The sequence below is a fragment of the Nematostella vectensis genome, chromosome 5 (assembly GCF_932526225.1).
Source record: "Nematostella vectensis chromosome 5, jaNemVect1.1, whole genome shotgun sequence".
Classification (NCBI taxonomy): Eukaryota; Metazoa; Cnidaria; class Anthozoa; order Actiniaria; family Edwardsiidae; genus Nematostella; species Nematostella vectensis.
In genome coordinates, this window is record NC_064038.1 from 17,303,724 (window position 1) to 17,321,670 (window position 17,947).

The 17,947-nt window shown below is 38.5% G+C and overlaps 3 protein-coding genes across 9 annotated transcripts in view; 2 read left to right on the plus strand and 1 right to left on the minus strand.

Moving 5' to 3' along the window:
- Positions 1 to 3,829: 3,829 nt before the first annotated feature.
- Positions 3,830 to 7,268, plus strand: LOC5501774. The gene is made up of 2 exons (XM_001622992.3): positions 3,830 to 5,272; positions 5,350 to 7,268. Exon 2 carries the CDS (start codon positions 5,406 to 5,408, stop codon positions 6,435 to 6,437), a length of 1,032 nt encoding a protein of 343 aa, XP_001623042.1. The 5' UTR covers positions 3,830 to 5,272; positions 5,350 to 5,405; the 3' UTR covers positions 6,438 to 7,268.
- Positions 7,269 to 11,340: 4,072 nt separating this feature from the next.
- Positions 11,341 to 15,387, plus strand: LOC5501773 (sugar transporter SWEET1). 5 transcript variants are annotated; one of them, XR_007308028.1, is made up of 7 exons: positions 11,341 to 11,483; positions 11,661 to 11,738; positions 12,893 to 13,016; positions 13,135 to 13,296; positions 13,454 to 13,573; positions 13,912 to 14,113; positions 14,162 to 15,387. XR_007308028.1 is itself a non-coding variant. In XM_001622991.3 (6 exons), the coding sequence occupies exons 1-6, from the start codon at positions 11,410 to 11,412 to the stop codon at positions 14,011 to 14,013; spliced, it is 660 nt and encodes a 219-aa protein (XP_001623041.3). In that variant the 5' UTR covers positions 11,341 to 11,409; the 3' UTR covers positions 14,014 to 15,387. The 5 variants fall into 5 exon arrangements, 1 of the variants encoding a protein (XP_001623041.3); XR_007308029.1 differs by having other exon boundaries at positions 13,912 to 14,089; XR_007308027.1 differs by having other exon boundaries at positions 13,912 to 14,065; positions 14,138 to 15,387.
- Positions 15,384 to 17,947, minus strand: part of LOC5503829 (GON-4-like protein) — a 47,712-nt gene continuing 45,148 nt past the window's right edge. For all 3 annotated transcript variants that reach the window (XM_048727378.1, XM_048727377.1, XM_048727376.1), the window contains one exon: positions 15,384 to 16,169. In XM_048727378.1, the coding sequence (XP_048583335.1) occupies positions 16,032 to 16,169 (138 nt within the window). In that variant the 3' untranslated portion in view covers positions 15,384 to 16,031. The remainder of the gene's footprint in view (positions 16,170 to 17,947) is intronic.

A 17,947-nucleotide genomic window follows, 5' to 3' on the forward strand; every position in this document is an offset into this window, starting at 1 on the left:
CCTCTTCAAGCGCTGAAAACATATAGACGCCTATTTTATCAAGAAATAAGACGTTTTTCAGAGGGTTTGAGTCATAACAAATAGTACGATTAACTAGCGCTTGCAATCTTCGTTACCCTATACTCTCGTATAATAACGTCTCTGATTGGCTATTTTGAAAAATAGTACACAGGCTTCCCGTTTTGCGAGTTACCGTGACGCTCCTCCTTTAATATGATATGAGAGTCTAATCTTGGTATCGCATATGATTTTTCGTGTCCACACCACAGGTTTCCCAGTCGGCTGATTTGTATTTTGATCAGCGGTCTTTTTAGCACATGCGCGAGTTTCATATAGTGGATGCGATTTTTCGTGTCCACACCACAGGTTTCCCAGTCGGCTGATTTGTATTTTGATTTTATGCTGATCAGCGGTCTTTTTAGCACATGCGCGAGTTTCATATAGTGGATGCGATTTTTCGTGTCCACACCACAGGTTTCCCAGTCGGCTGATTTGTATTTTGATTTTATGCTGATCTGTGTTTTTTAGCGAATGCGCGAGTTTCATATAGTGGATGCAATTTTTCGTGTCCACACCACAGGCTTCCCAGTCGGCTGATTTGTATTTTGATTTCATGCTGATCAGCGGTCTTTTTCTTTTTTCCCTGTACTGAAACATGTTCGTCCCGTCCTCCGAGCATTCACTTTCTATTAGAAACGTCTAGTTTGATATTTTTATCTTTATATGATTATACGAAACTTTAATCTTAATATGATTATATGATATTTTTATCTTAGTAAAACTATATTAAGATAAAAATATCGTATAATTATATTTAGATAACGAGCACAACAGCAGGAAAAAAAGGAACAGAAAAAAGAACCCCCCTTTGACGAAAGCCAGCAACAAACGATTAAGAGAGTCGATAAGATTTCCAACTCTCATGACCAATAGACCGTGACTCTCACGCACTCTCATCACTCATCATACAGATACCGAGCCCGGGAAGTGCTATGTAAGATCGTGGGCAAGTTTTTCATTGGATCTATCATGTTTATTATTACTTTTTAGCACCAGTTTCTGCACGACTTTTGTCTGATGACAACGTACAGGCTCACTTTCTGTGCAAGTCCTCCGTTTTTAAAATGGAACATTTAGTTCCTATTAGTTATTTTTCAATAGCGTCTAAAATCCGATCAAAGTCGCTAAATTGTCGTCTACCCAGACTGTTTTTGGCTAAACCACAAACTGTGAGCTTGGGCTTGTGACGAGTGTTGTCACCGCGTAATAAGAGTATTTTGGTCAGCAGTTTTCACAAAAAGGGAAATGTTTCGTGTTATTCCCGCTCCGGTGGTGAATCCTTAAGTCAATTAATTACAATAGTCAATTTATGTTTTCCGAAAAAAACTTTTTTTCGCTAAAAGGCCACGTGGTGCGTAGCGCTCTGATTCTTTGACCACTTTCACCTTTTCACCAACCATTTGTTCGCAACCCTGAGAGAGCTAGAATGAGTGGAACGGAACGGAAGGGGATAAGACAAAGGTGGATAAGAGCGGGGATTTAGATAAAGGTGGATAAGAGCGGCTAGTTTTAACGGAGCTTTACTCGTGGCTCAGCGAAAATTAATATCGGCCGCCGTGGCGATGTGTACTTAAGAAATAAACACAAAAGCACCGCAAGACTTTATCTATTTTATTGCTATTGCACTATATAAAATGCTGTGCCATTAATTTATCATAAAGATTTATCATACACATGACGCTAATACCAGGAGTATACAAGGTGAAGATGGAGACTCAAAACTTAAATGGTTTTGGCATTGACATCTGGCAGGGGAAATAATAGTTTTTTTAAGGCAACCACAAGTTTTCGCACAAACTCCAGTGAGTCTGATTAGGACGGCGCCGATCACTAATCCGCTATAGTGGAGATTCAAGCGACACGACTTTCTCACCACCGGTAAGAGTTCAATAGAAAGCAGTAAATGTATATAATATAATTTAGTATATGTATTTTCATGTTGCTATTTCTTTTAGTTTAATAGACTGAAAAGCCATATTTTACTAGAAATTATTATATTACATTTTACTAGACATTTGAATGAAGAAACATTACTGACAATACACGGAGAACCGCCAATGTTATTTCGTGCCTTTTCTGGAAGTGTTTATTCCCCTTAAATGTTCAAAGATATTTTGTTTATAATTCAAATTTCTAAATATAAGTTTCATAATATGACAAACAGTAACAAACGAATCACTTATTGAGTAAACATAGAAGTAAGATAACTTCATTTCAATGAAAAAGATATGGATCAAGTGATTTAAAAAAATAAACGGCAAAAAGAATTCCTTTTTTTCTTTTTGCGCTGAATAAGTTCATGAGGAATTTGAACCTCGAAAGACAGAAGGTAAATTTAGCAGTTTATAGAATATCAAAAACAACATTAGGGCGTAATCTAACAGGTATTGTGTTACCCTGTTTTGCGTGACCCTGTCTTGCATGGCCCTGTTTTGGGTGACCTTGTCTTGCGTGACCCTGTTTTGCGTGACACTGTTTTGAGTGACTCTGTCTTGCGTGACCTTGTTTTGCGTGACCCTGTATTTCGTGGCCCTGTTTGCGTGACCCTGTTTTGCGTGGCCCTGTATTGTGTGGCCCTGTTTGCGTGACCCTGTTTTGCGTGGCCCTGTATTGTGTGGCCCTGTTTTGCGTGACCCTGTATTGCGTGGCCCTGTTTTGCGTGACCCTGTATTGCGTGGCCCTGTTTTGCGTGACCCTGTCTTGCGTGACCTTGTTTTGCATGACCCTGTTTTGCGTGACCCCGATTTGCGTGACCCTGTTTTGCGTGTTGAAGGATTTCTTTGCAATGTATGTATATGGCTGGCGCATAATGTTTAATTTCGATGCATTATGGGTAAGGAACTGTTCCAATGGGCCGTCTGCCTCTCATCCGTTGACTTTTTATTTTATGTTCAGCATCAACTCAGGGCAAAGCAACTAATGAGACATCCCATGAGCCTCTAGGTGACTCGTCAGATGGGGGAGACTTGTACTGGTCTCTATGCTGTGATGCTAAGGCGCCGTCTGCGCATGACAAGAAACTGGCTTATCCTCTCCCTGGCAACCGCTGACCTGTTGATCGGGCTTTTTGTTATTCCTTGTTATTACCTGTGTAACTTTCATGTGACTTGCAATTGGTCAGTCCTTATCGCTGTCTATAACTTTTTGCTGTATGCTTCGGTCACAAATGTGTGTTTAATAACTGCTGACCGCTTCATCGCGGTCGTCCACCCATACCGCTACGCCAGCCTAATGGCCACAAGCTCCGTACATGCCTTGACCGCCATGGCCTGGGTCTTACCCATGGTGGTATGCCTGATTCCTATCAAGTGGTCCAATGCAGTTAGACTACCTGCGGATAAGACTTTCAAATTCATCTCCCTCTTCCTCATGGAAATCCTGCCTTGTGCCGCTATGCTAATTGCTCACGTCCCAATATCTGTCATCGTCCGCAGCCATTCAAGACATATCTCGTCTCAAAAGCAAGTCCTCGACAGAGAACAAGGGACTGCCAATCCGCATCACAAGCGCGAGAAATCGGCAGCAAAGGCGGTAGCAGTTGTGTTTCTGTTTGTGTTGTCATATACCCTGTCCATCTATCGCACAGCGTGTGGGATATTTGAGGTGTGCAGTCCACCATTGGAGCTGAACTTATTATCGCGTTTTATGCTCATCGCAAATTCCGCCACCAACCATTAGTATATGCGCTTATTAAACGGGACATGCGTACCGAGGTCCGGGAAATGCTGGTGGGACGGTGGCACTGAGATGCTGCTGGGTGGAGGGTGGGTGGGGTGGGGTGAAAAATGCAGGATGCGCCTCAGGCATTCTTGAGTTGCAAGGAAAAGGCGCTAGAAACATCTATATAAGTAAAAACGTTTGAAATGTTGAAACATCAAAAAACATTACTGAGGTGACACAAATGAAGCCAATCCATTGAAACACATCAGTAGGACCACCGATGCACATAATAAACCACCTGGCATTGACCACCCTTACAGGCCTGCCGTTAACCACCCTTACAGGCCTGCCATTAACCACCCTTACAGGCCTGCCATTATCCACCATTACAGGCCTGCCATTAACCAGGGGTCATTTCTTTAAGGGACCGGTAATTACCCGGCTCGTTCGGTTATCAGGATAGTTTTTCGAGTGCATTTCTCAAAGCTAGCTGTAGCCTCCTGCTGTTTACGGGCTCCAGATATGCAAATTATTATTTTCAAGGTTTATTAATAGATTGGCAGAATAATAATTCCAAAATCAATCCTAGACTTGTAAATGTCTGTAGACAACTGACACATCAAACATTGCTGTAGTATCGGCATTTTTTGAAAAAAAAAGACAAAGAACAAGTAATATAGCCCCATTTTGTAGTAAAGCCTTTTAACTACGATCTCATAGCCGCACGGTCACAGCTACATTGCATAAAAAGATGTTACCTGTGATTGGTCTAGCCCTTACTGGATTCATGTAAAAGCCTAGGAAAACCAGCAGCAGCAAAAAAGCACCAAATGATTGATTATTTTAATAATAATAATAATAATAATAATCTTTATTGCCTTAGATAAATCAACATGTCTAAGTTTACAAAATGTAGGAGAAACCGATTATAAGTAAATGCGCTACAAGTAAATGCGCTATTTTAACTTGGCTAGCTCAAGATGAATTATTGGTCTATAAATTCAGCTATAAAACATTGGAAAAAAATTTGGGGGATCATTTTTCGCATTAAGATTCCTAGTAAGTTAACCGGAGATTTTGGGATGCTGTAAGTTAGGGTCCAGTAAGCAGGATTTTTCTCAGGCCGAAGACAGCAGGAAGAAACGCCTGAATGGCTTCCCGGGGGACTTAACAGGTTTCTGAGTTTATCAGGCATTTTGAGAAACGACCCCCCTTGCCTGGCATTGGCTACAACCTATAGAGGGTTTGCATGATCACGTGACTCCCTTAGCGACGGTAACTACGCCGCCATGACAGCGACCAAATTGCAACAAAGCGGATGAAACACTGAGATTTCCGCGAATCTGTTGTGTTTTTGGCTGCTGAAATCGCCCAAATAGAGACACAAACGTTAGATTATTTAATGTACCTTTGGTAATTAATCATCAAGGCGAAAAAACGAGAGATTTATCCCAAAAAAGACGACATTTGTGGCTCGCAAACATTTCCCAAGACGCAGTAACGAAAGGCATCATAAAAAGACCGCAAGTCTGCTCTTCACACTTTCATCAAGGTAAATACAGCTTTTAAATTGAAGATGCATATTGGGGTTAAGTGTTTAGTGAACATTGCATTACGTTATTTTCACAGGAAAGCCGGCACAAATCTATGACACTACGCATCCCGATTGGGCTCCTACGATAAATATGGGGAAGCTACACGCTTCCAGCGCCGTGAAAAGTGCGTCCAAAGAAACAAGTCTCAAAAGACATTATCGCTTACAAGATAGGAATAAAGTAAAGAAACGTTTCTGTCTGGCGGAGATAAACATAAATGATGAAAACCGCGAGCCAGACGTAGGAAAAGATGAAGTACCAGATGGAGAACCGGACGAAGTAGACGAAGGATCAGAATTAAGAATTGAAACCATTTTTAAAGACTGCAAAGACCAGCCTGAATCGACTTTAACCAGAACTGTCTCCACACAAACAGAGCTTACCTTAGCCGACCTTGATAATTTGGAAAAAAATATCACCTGTGACTATAACCCGTTTAAAAGTAGAAAAAGCTTTGAAGATGACCCCGACAAATTAAAGTTCTACACTGGCCTACCAGCTATGACAGTATTCATGACAGTCCTGAACTTGATCAGCCCAGGACTTGCGTTAAGGGAAAGTCTTAACAAATTCGAGCAACTTCTTTCGACCCTAATGCGACTTCGTTTGAACTTACCTGTTGTGGACCTTGGCTACCGATTCACCATTCACCCTTCTACTGTTTCCAGAATATTTCAGAGTTGTATACAAGTTATGTACACAAGCATGAGCTTCCTTGTTCATTGGCCAGACAGAGATCAGCTGAAACTCACTATGCCTTTAAGTTTTTGTCAAAAGTTTTCTTCCTGTTCTGTTATTATTGACTGCTTTGAAGTTTTTATTGACCGTCCATCGGAATTACTTGCCCGTGCTCAGACCTGGTCCTCCTACAAGCATCACAACACAGCTAAATTTCTAATTGGTATCACACCACAGGGCACTGTTTCATTTATTTCTAAGGGATGGGGTGGACGAGCTTCTGACAAGTTTATAACTGAACATTCCGGCTTTCTGAAGAATTTGCTTCCCGGAGACCTCGTGTTAGCGGACAGAGGATTTGACATCCAAGATAGCTGTGGGCTGTATTGTGCTCGTTTGCAAATCCAAGCTTCACTAAAGGCAAGCCCCAGCTGTCTCCAATAGAGATTGAAGGCACAAGATCTATCGCCAATGTAAGAATTCATGTGGGAAGGGTCATTGGCTGTGTACGGCAGAAGTACACCATACTTGGCCATGGAGTTCTTCCCATTGACTACCTTAAGTCTGCCAATGGCCAACCCTGTCTACTGGACAAAATTGCATTTGTGTGCTGTGCATTGACCAATTGTTGCAAGTCAGTTGTCTCTGCAGATTAGAGCTGTTTTCTGATAAGTTAAAATAAACAAAAAATTTTCTCATTGGTTTACATTACCTAAAAATTTGAAACTGTCACCAGCTTGTATTGACACGGTGTCAATCATTGCCAGTTTCATCTCATCTCAGACTCAGTTGAATTTTTATAAATAAATTATAGAACTCTCAGTCAGCATTAAATCCAATATTTCTAACTCACCAGAAAACTGTTCAGCAGATTGCAAAATTTTATATATAACAAGTAAATACTCACAACATTATACAGCACTATCATGACTGCCTGTATCTAAAAAACTAAATACCATGAACAATCCTGTTTTTTGATAATGTGTCAATAAATTTATTTCATAAATATTTTATATGAATAAAGATTTCAATAAATACAATTTCATGAAATTTGTACAAAAGACTCTTTTCAGAAAATAATTTAATTATTTACAAATGCATATTTTACTTAATATAATATCAATAAATAATAAACACAAAGTAGCAAGTACATATGGGCTGGACATTTCCCAGAGACTTCAGGTAATTATTATCACATGTGCTCTTGAATATATACAATTGTCAATAAATTATTTATATAATATCATTTAATAAAATGTGGTTAATGACAGCAAACCCGGGTAGGCTTGACTTTTACCACAGACTCTTTTCAAATAATTTATATTTACAGGGTGATTGTTTTCTATAAAGGAAATGCTGAGAATAGCAGATTTGGTCTCCTTTTGACTAAAATATAATATTGGTACCAGTATCCCATTTTTTTTATAATGGGGGATGGAGTTATGATTTATCACTGCTGACGTGTAGATACTTTGTTTGCCCGTCTGCAATCTGGGCATGTCCAAGTCGAACAATATGGCTTTCTGGATAGCCCAACACACTTCATGTGAAATTTGCCAAATATGCATGACAGATTACTGCATATCAAAACTAAAGAATCATCATCCTTTACACTGCAAATACAATATAAATCACCTTCACCCTGTACAGTGACTTTCCTATCTGTGTACCATTTACCAAGAAGTTCTGGCAGTATTGCCACAACATAGAGGTCATTAGCTATGGCCAGGTGAGAGCTGATAAAGCATTATCTGGATAAACTCTCTCAATAAAGAGGTCAGAGGGCGTCCAGACAACAAAATCAACAAAATGATAAGTAGTACTAGCCATTTGAAGTTGAAGCTGTGAATAGTAGGCATGCTTGCGGTCTAATTGAAGTCTCCCATCTGGAGTGAGGACCAAACAATCAATGGTGTCAGCTGTTATTGGTCCAACACGGGCACTATAGGGGCATTTCACCTCCACACAACCAGCACCATGGCATTTGCGGCTAGAAATGGCATCTGGGCTTGCACCAAGGTGAGGGTGGTCAGGGTTGATAAAAAGGCCAGACTCATTGATATGGAAATCCTGATGCTTATCTTTCATGGCCTAAAAATAGAAGCATTAAATCAATTAGTGACAGGGATATGCCTATATAAATTGTAAATTTAGGATCAGAATTATAGTATAGCAAAGGGCCCAACTCACCCTGACCACAGTGCATAATGATGGCGGTCAGTTTTAATGCTGTTGAAATTCAAAACTTTTGAGAAAATGAGAATTTTTTAATATTCTTTCCATTTACATGCTTTATTCATAAAAGATAGAAAAGTGGTGTAAAAATTTGTATCCACATTCATTTTTTGGACCTGTCCATGATGAAAACAAAAACAAAGCAATGCATTGTTTAGCAATGGGCAGGGTCTGTCGGACCCTTTATAAAAATACCTTCTATGAAACATTTATCGTTCACCATATTTGTAGCAAAGCAAATACTGCTTTACACTTGTTTAACAACAGTGTCAAAACTTGTTTTGATATGCTGTAGGTACTGTATAGTATTAGTTCATATAGTATTTTAAATATATGATATTATTTTTAAATATTTGATACAGTAAACCCAGGGGGGTGGGGGTTACTCCAACATCAAACAGATGGGGATCATTGTCAGGAATTAAGTAACATCTTTAATATGATTTTACCTGCTTATACTTGTCCAATGCATCCTTCTCGTGTGTGCGTCCCCATCGAACTGCTGCTGTTAAAAACTTCGACCCATAGCACACGTCCTTGATTAGGCTGACAGATGGGGATAGTGGATTTGTATGGCATGCCTGGTGGAACTTGCTTGAGGTAATCCTCCCTGCCCTCATTCCAAACCAGAGGGAAGATTTGCTCTGTTCCCGTGTTGCCTCCTCAATGTCCCTGGCCTGCTGTGGGGTAATCTTCATAGCGTGAAATGTCTCTTTTGATTTTTTCAGCAAATCATCAATGTTCAACTTGGTGTTTGTGATGTCATAGAGATCAGATCATGGTTTAGGGAGATTCAGTTGTACTGTTTTGGGACAATAGGCAGTGCTGTAAGGTGGAGTCAGAGAAAGGATTGCTGGCTGAGTGTTGGATGCATTTAGGGAGTTAAAAAACTTGGTCACATCAGCTTTGGATGGTAGGTATTTTATAGGTTTCACAGTATCAGCAGGCCCAGGAGAAACATTTTGTGCAGAAATCAGTCCCGTTATTTGCTGGTCGAGTTTCTTTTTTTTTTGTTTTTGACGATGTAAAATCAATGTTTCTTAGTTCTTCGTAGGAAATGGAGGTGACTGGAGTTGGCATCAGCCATTTACAGGGAAGTGAAGTACACGTCTGCGCTTGCTTCATGCGCACTCCCGCTTCCACGGCGAAAAGGATCGCACCAAAATGCGAACATGATCCCCCTAACCCTGCCATGCAATTGCAGTGAGCTGTCAAGATTGACCCGTCGCTATTTGCCGCAATCCATGCTTTCAGTGGAGTTTCGTTTATTCGTTGCGAGTGGTTAACTTACAAGTCGACAACAAAATATCAGTCGCGTGCTGGAGTATGTTAATTGTATTACACAATGTTGCAAGACGTAAATGTAAACAAACACAAATTTCGCAAAGATACCAACCTTTCCGATAAGAATCCTCACATCAGTCAATGCTTTCCCCACAAAAATACATCTTACCCAGCCAGCAACGAAATACTGGTACACATCAAGGCTTTTATAAGCCTTGAGCTCCTCTTTGGTGTTATTACTTGTGCTAAAGAGCAAGTAGTTTACGATGTCTGGAAACTGGATTTCTGGCCATAACTCCCACGAGTCCGTAAAAACATTTCTGCTCACATTGTAAGGGTTGATATTTGCAATCGATTTAAGCTTTGCGTTGTAATTTTTCCGCACTTCAGGATCTAAAAGTTCACGATATTTGGGCAGAGATGGCACGCGGTCGCTAGGCAGCTTCGTGGCCATTGTCTCGCTTTGTTGCAATTTGGCCGCTGTCATGGCGGAGTAGTTACCGTCGCTAAGGGAGTCACGTAATCATGCAAACCCTCTATTACCACCCTCACAGTCCAGTAACTACCACCCTCACAGTCCAGTAACTACCACCCTCACAGTCCAGTAACTACCACCCTCACAGTCCAGTAACTACCACCCTTACAGTCCAGTAACTACCACCCTCACAGTCCAGTAACTACCACCCTTACAGTCCAGTAACTACCACCCTCACAGTCCAGTAACTACCACCCTTACAGTCCAGTAACTACCACCCTCACAGTCCAGTAACTACCACCCTCACAGTCCAGTAACTACCACCCTTACAGTCCAGTAACTACCACCCTTACTGTCCAGTAACTACCACCCTTACAGTCCTGTAACTACTTTATGTAAAAAAAAACTGTATTGTTTGGTATTGTATATTGATAGAGTACAAGCTTGATAAAGTTATTGATAAATAACAAATGCCTTGGTGTGTAGCGCACATAGAAGACAATAGTGTAGTAGAGGGCTAGTAGGTATAGGGCTAAGTATAGTATTATCATTACAATTTTCTTATTAACAATTTCATCGCCCCATTTGAACGCTTCATACAATAAAATGCGAATAAAATTTAAGTTATACCACTCATAACTAGCTTTAAATGCAAAGTCAAATAAAGCAGACGTTTTGTGTACTTTTTAGGTGATTGTAATCTATGTAAACAATTTAACAATATCGGCATGGTCATAAAGGAAGAAGCATGTCAGACAATCGACTCAAGCAGTCACGCTGTTCCTAGAGAAATGCTTGATACATAGAAGCCATTATCACCCACCTGAAACACGTCGCAAGGAAAGGGAAAAACGCTACATTGGCCGTACTTTCTGTCTGTATCATCTTTCGACAATCGAGTCTACCAAAGAACAACAAGCTGGTTAAACAGAGCACATCGACAGGGCCCCGGAGTCCAATAATACCCCAAAACTTACAATCCAGTCAAAAACATCCCAATAGTTAGAATAATAGCCAGCCATGACAAGCCCACAGTTACTATATCCATCTTAATAAAAGAAAGAACAATTTGGGGCCGAGAAGCAACGAAGGAAATGTCGATGACGTTCAATTCAACCAGGCGTTCCAAGCTCCCCGGTAATTTTCGCGGGTAGGTTTTACTATCAGCAATGAAATAAAAGGCCATAAACAACACATAATCACTTTATTGCTTTATTTTTAAATGATTTCCCTGCTATTTAAAAGTGATTGCAGGTTTATTTCATTTACAGTTATTTTTAGTGCACCACAGGTATTCCAAATAAGCGGTTTGCTGATCGCGGGCGCGGGACAAGTCTCCAAAACAAAAGAAGGTGTAGATGTTTATGCTCCAGTTCAGTACAGTGTGTTTAGATAAAGTTTTCGAACAAAAATAATAATTGGATGCCAGATATGTTGCTTGAAATCTTGTCATGGCTTGCGATAGTTCTAACCATTGGGTTTTTCGCATCGGGAATGTAAGTGTTTCGATTACGTGTCCCGTTCAAAGCATCTTTGCCATCTTTAATACAGACTACTGCAGTTTAATTCTCCGCACTTTTGGTTTATATTTAAGTGGTCGTTTACCGACATGTATTCTGGCTTGCTGATCCCTTCACTGTTTGTTTAACATTTGCTTGTTTGTTCCCATGAAGTTTAGCGTGTAAGAGGATCATAGTTAGTGGCGATGTTGGGGACGTGCAGTTCCTGCCCTTCGTCACCACACTCATGAAGTAAGTGCGATAGATCTTGGAGCTTTTGAAATGTGTTAATATCCCCATGAGGCCCATAATTATGGGGGTGTGTAGGGGCACCCCATCTTGTGTGCAAAACTGTGGGTCCTTCCAGGGCCATTTGAAAGGTTGTACAGTATCAAAGCTTTTCAATCACTAGTGCACCACACCTCACATTGTAAATTAACAAAATAATAATGTCTAACTAGAAATACTATTGTTAGTTTCAACACTAGGCATTTGTTTTATTGATATTTATTTTGTTTTTCTTTACTGGGGGGTGGCAATTTTGCAAAACCCTGGGCTTAAAAATTTTGCCCCCCCCCCCTCAAATCCAAGCCCAAAAAATCGTGACCCCCCCCCTCCTAGACTGGACACCCACAAATGTGCGACCCCTCCACCACCACCTCCACATTGTTATATTCAATAAAACCACAGAGACTTGATATACATACTGAGTGTAGCTGAATATAACCTTCACTAAAATATAGATCAGCTAGCATGGCAATTTTGTCCTATTTAATTGAAGTATGAACCTTCACTTTCGCTAGTTTGAAAGTGGCACAGAGATGAACAACAAATACTGGTGTCGCTAGAAAACAACTACGTCATCTACAATTTTAACAAAGACATTTAAGTCTAGGTTTTGCAACATTTTAAAGTATTCGTTTTGTTCAACTGATCCGAACTGGCAGCTTTGTCTGTCGACCATCAGAGGGTTTCTCAAAATTTATTGATATAAAGACAAGACTGGCACCTGAACAATATGGAACTAGATATACAATAGTAGGAAACATTGTGAACTGAATACAATTTTCTTTTCAACAATGACTCTCTTGCTCAGTATTATATCAATACCAGACTTAAATTTAACGCCCAAAAAATGGGACCCCCCCTAAATCTACACCCAAAAAACGTAGCCCCACCTTTATATTTGCCGCCCTCCCCCCCAGTAATTAATGACCACTCCCTAATTAACAGTTAAAAATATATATTTTATACTTTACAAATAAAATGAATATATGTACTTTGCAAATACAAATTGAATAAGAAAATGTGAATAAAGATGGTGATTGACTGATTACCTTGTCCAAGCCCTCCCCCAAATTTCTCTTTCCTCATTTTCGCCAATGACTAATTATTCTTTTTTGCAGTTGTCTCCTGTGGACCATCTATGGATATTTAAAAGATGACTCAACAATTATCATAGTCAACTTTGTGGGAGCTTTATTACAAGTTGTATATATTTTATGCTTTCTCTACTTTTCCAGAGAAAGGGTAAGTCTCTCACATTTTTTCTCATTTTTCTGTTTTACAATTTTTGTTTAGTTACTTCCCCCTAAAAAAAATAATGATTTGAATTAAATTATTTATTATTGATTATTCTTTACCACAGGGTAATAACTTGGCATTTCTGTTCTACTCTGCTATTGCCAGCGCATCACTTTTTATGTACCTGTCTTTTGTCATCGTTGAAAGTAACACCAGGTTATCCCACATGGGCAAGATCTGCATTGTTGTGACAATTATGATGCAGGCATCACCATTAGCCACAGTGGTAAGTCTGGAAGAAGGGTTTATTAGTATTATTAGGGGTTAAAGCTATAGTAAACATTTACAAATGCCAGCTCACATCCCCACACCCTAAAAACGTTGACATTGTGATTATTTTCTTTTGTAAAATGTGGTAAAAAATTATCTTTTTTTTCCCACAGGCAAGAGTAATCAGGACGAAATCTACAGAAAGTATGCAGTTTACATTCTCCTTCCTGATAACACTTTGCTCCTTTGTGTGGTTGTGTTATGGAACAGTGATCTATGACATCAATGTACAGGTTAGTATGTCAAGAACAAGCAATGAGTGACGATGTTAAGGTATGTCAAGAACAAGTGATCAATGACATGAATGTACAGGTAAGTATGTCAAGAACAAGTGATCAATGACAACAATGTACAACATCAATGCACAGGTTAGTATTCAAGAACAACTGATCAGTGACATCAATATACAGGTATGTCAAGAGCAAGTGATCAATGACGTCAATGTACAGGTATGTCAAGAACAAGTGATCAACGACATCAATGTACATTATCTCCCTTCCCCTGGGGTTTACCACTGATTATCTCCCTTCCCCTGGGGTTTAACAATGATTATCTCATCTTTTGTTTGTAGCTTCCTAATTTGAGTGGAGTTCTGCTTGGGTTAGCACAGTTGTCACTCTTCTGTATCTACTCTTCAACTCCTGGAAGCAAAGTCCCAGTCACTATTGCATAGGCCAAAATGACTGTATGTAAGGCAATATCTGTAAGGCAAAGACTGTATGTAGGTGTAAGACAAAGACTGTATGTAGGTGTAAGACAAAGACTGTATGTAGGTGTAAGACAAAGACTGTATGTAGGTGTAAGACAAAGACTGTATGTAGGTGTAAGGCAAAGACTGTATGTAGGTGTAAAACACAGGCAAATCTGTGGACCCTACAGTAGGTCCCGTATTTTTTGTCTAAACTTTCACACAAAGAGGGGGACTGGATCCACACCAGGGCGGCAGTGTTTAGAACACACACCCCGTGAAAGAATGCTTATGGGGTGTAACACACGCACTGTGAAAGAATGCTTATGGGGTGTAACACACACCCCGTGAAAGAATGCTTATGGGGTGTAACACACGCACTGTGAAAGAATGCTTATGGGGTGTAACACACGCACTGTGAAAGAATGCTTATGGGGTGTAACACACACACTGTGAAAGAATGCTTATGGGGTGTAACACACACCCCGTGAAAGAATGCTTATGGGGTGTAACACACACCCCGTGAAAGAATGCTTATGGGGTGTAACACACGCACTGTGAAAGAATGCTTATGGGGTGTAACACACGCACTGTGAAAGAATGCTTATGGGGTGTAACACACGCACTGTGAAAGAATGCCCAAGCAGTGTAACACGCCCTGTGAAAAAATGCCCAAGTGGGGTTGTAACACATACCCTGTATAAGAATACCCAAGGGGTGTATACTTAGAATGTCATCTCATCACAGCAGAGAGTAAAATCTAAAGCAGACAAATCTTTATGTGACTTTCTTACTGGCTAAAGTAAACAGACAGATGTTCACAATACACACTGTGAAGAGTAAAACCAAAATAATCCTGAAAAAAAAGGGTTGCTGCTGCTGAAAAATGTTGAAAAATGTTGAAAAATGAGATGTTCATTTCAGTAGCAAACTAAGTCTTTTTGACTATGAATTCAATTCATCCTGCATAAATTAGGACCACATTTCATCACTGAAGTAAAAATATATGCATGGGTAATTATGTTTTCCCAAGATTGAGAGTTTTCTTTATTCAAAATTTGACCAACTCAACAATAACTTCAGAGCCAGTTATAACAGTAGAAGACATTGCCATTTCTGACGGAAGGATTTCTAGTAAGACACCTTAAGGGGAAATAATTGAAACCTTCGTGTTATTTAAAACGTTGCCTTATATTTAAAAATGGTAGTTTCCTGTTTCCAAGCAATTAATATAGCACATGTAAACTACACATATTACACAGATTTAGTTTTTTTAAGGTTTCATTGAAACCGTTAACAACCTTGTAAAAAGTACTGATTATTGCTATCTAGAATAACAAATAAAAGACACAGAGTTCATTGCATGTTTTTATTGTCCCTTACCACACATACAGGATTTCGTGTTATATAAACCTCATGAAGCCACAGCTAAATATGTACACAATAGTGAAGAACAGTATATCTACAAAAACGTCTCTGGCATGTCAATATTTCTGCCTAGACCAGAAAAAAACATTTGTGAATAAAAAAAATTGAATGTTTCTTCAACATTATGTCCTCATTTAGCTTTAAACACCTTACAAATCACAATAAAAGACCCTACTGTACATCATGAGCGTTCATAAACCCCACTAATCTTTATGCTTAAAAGGTATATGATTGCATTTTCAATGCTTTGAGAAGATTAGATATCTTGATCACTTAACTTATATACTTCCACTAGAAGAACAATTTCAACTTTTTCATTGGGTGAGAATACACCCTGGTCGCCTAGAGACATGTACAGTTATGAACTCATTATCCACTATGCCTTAAGCTTACGCTACTGCCTGAAGCCGTGCTATGACCTGAACTTTGATCTCACATTGTGAACTCTGTCCTTTAACTTTTTAACTGACTGTTGACTGTAACCCTTTATATTTTAATCTAGAACATACATGAAAGGAAAGATTTCAAGCTTCATATAATATAGTTTGCCTGAGCATTGGATAAGACATTAACTGTTATTGCCTGGAGTCGTTATCTGTGTCACTTGTACCGGTCTCATCTTCGCTAGAACTTCTCTCGTTGGCTGACATTTGGGAGGTGGTGGAAATGTTCGACTGGAAAAGGCTCATCAGGTCTTCAAATCGATTTTCAACCTGAACAGCAACAACAAGAACACCAAGTTTTTTAGGAATGTATTCTAATAGAACCTAAAGGTTTTCTACACTAATACTGTCTTGGAATAATCATTTCATCTAGTAGGCACCCATGAAACATTCACGTTTTAGCCTAACTTTTTTCCCCTTAGGGGCTTAGTTTCTATCATTAGTTTTTATTATTAGTTGCTACTAAATATTTGTTTTTATCATTAGTTTTTATCATTAATTTTTATTATTAGTTGCTATTATTTGTTTTTTATCATTAGTTTTTATCATAAGTTTTTTATTATTAGTTGCTATCATTTGTTTTTATCATTAGTTTTTATCATTAGTTGCTATCATTTGTTTTTATCATTAGTTTTTATCATAAGTTTTTATTATTAGTTGCTATCAATAGTTTTTATCATTAGTTTTTATCAATAGTTTTTATCATTAGTTTTTATCATTAGTTTTTATCAATAGTTTTTATCATTAGTTTTTATCATTTGCTTTTATCATTAGTTTTTATCATTAGCTTTTTTCGCCTTAGAGCTTGCAGTGGGGAGGCAATGTTCATTAGTTTTTATTATTAGTTGCTACTAAATATTTGTTTTTATCATTAGTTTTTATCATTAATTTTTATTATTGGGTGCTATTATTTGTTTTTTATCATTAGTTTTTATCATAAGTTTTTATTATTAGTTGCTATAATTTGTTTTTATCATTAGTTTTTATCATTAGTTTTTATTATTAGTTGCTATCATTTGTTTTTATCATTTGTTTTTATCATTAGTTTTTATCATTTATTTTTATTATTAGTTGCTATTATTTGTTTTTTATCATTAGTTTTCATCATAAGCTTTTATCATTAGCTTTCATCATTAGCTTTTATCATTAGCTTTTATCATTAGTTTTTATAATTTGTTTTTATAATTTGTTTTTATCATTTGTTTTTATCATTAGCTTTTATCATTAGCTTTTATCATTAGTTTTTATCAATAGTTTTTATCATTAGTTTTTATCATTAGTTTTTATCAATAGTTTTTATCATTAGTTTTTATCAATAGTTTTTATCATTAGTTTTTATCAATAGTTTTTATCATTAGTTTTTATCATTAGTTTTTATCATTAGTTTTTATCATTAGTTTTTACCATTTGCTTCTATCATTAGTTTTTATCATTAGCTTTTTTCGCCTTAGAGCTTGCAGTGGGGAAGCAATGTCAGAAAAAAATCTTTTCGATCATCAATTCTACCTTACTAAAAGAGCATCCTAACATACCCATGTGAAATCACAATTTCTCACATTTCTCCTTCTCTAAAAACTCTCGCTTTTTTGGCTCCCTGCTTATCATGTGTTCGAGTTCATTTCTTTCTCGTGAACCCAGATCTTTTTCCTGAAAGGACACGAGAGCTGCGAGCGCTTGTGTACCGGAGAGTAACGCTTTGACCACTCTCACCAACTCATGGATGGATGATTGCTTAGACATTCACCCCACACAACGCATTCTCTGTAAGAAAGAAGGTCGACGGTTTCCTCTATCCTTAATGTATTCAAGTGGTGGAGGGTCTCCACCAATCGGATATAAGTAATGAAGACGGTAGAAAACAATCGGCACGTGAGAATAAGGAATCATTTCAGTGTACGTTTTTGGGATCACGAAGTTGCCCTTTTGCTCCGACAAAACTTTGCTCAGTGCTGTAATCATTTGCGCTTCTGATCCGACAAAACTTTGCTCAGTGCTGTAATCGTTTGCGCGTCTGTTTCGTACTGAGTATCAGAAAATGGACGTCAAAG

Excerpts from the sequence above, each read along its gene's own strand:
- LOC5501773 (XM_001622991.3), top strand. The coding sequence starts at position 11,410 with ATGCCAGATATGTTGCTTGAAATCTTGTCATGGCTTGCGATAGTTCTA. Across the intron at positions 11,484-11,660 it reads GGGTTTTTCGCATCGGGAAT|TTTAGCGTGTAAGAGGATCA; the intron begins GTAAGTGTTTCG and ends GTTCCCATGAAG. Across the intron at positions 11,739-12,892 it reads TTCGTCACCACACTCATGAA|TTGTCTCCTGTGGACCATCT; the intron begins GTAAGTGCGATA and ends TCTTTTTTGCAG.
- LOC5501774 (XM_001622992.3), top strand. The coding sequence starts at position 5,406 with ATGGGGAAGCTACACGCTTCCAGCGCCGTGAAAAGTGCGTCCAAAGAA.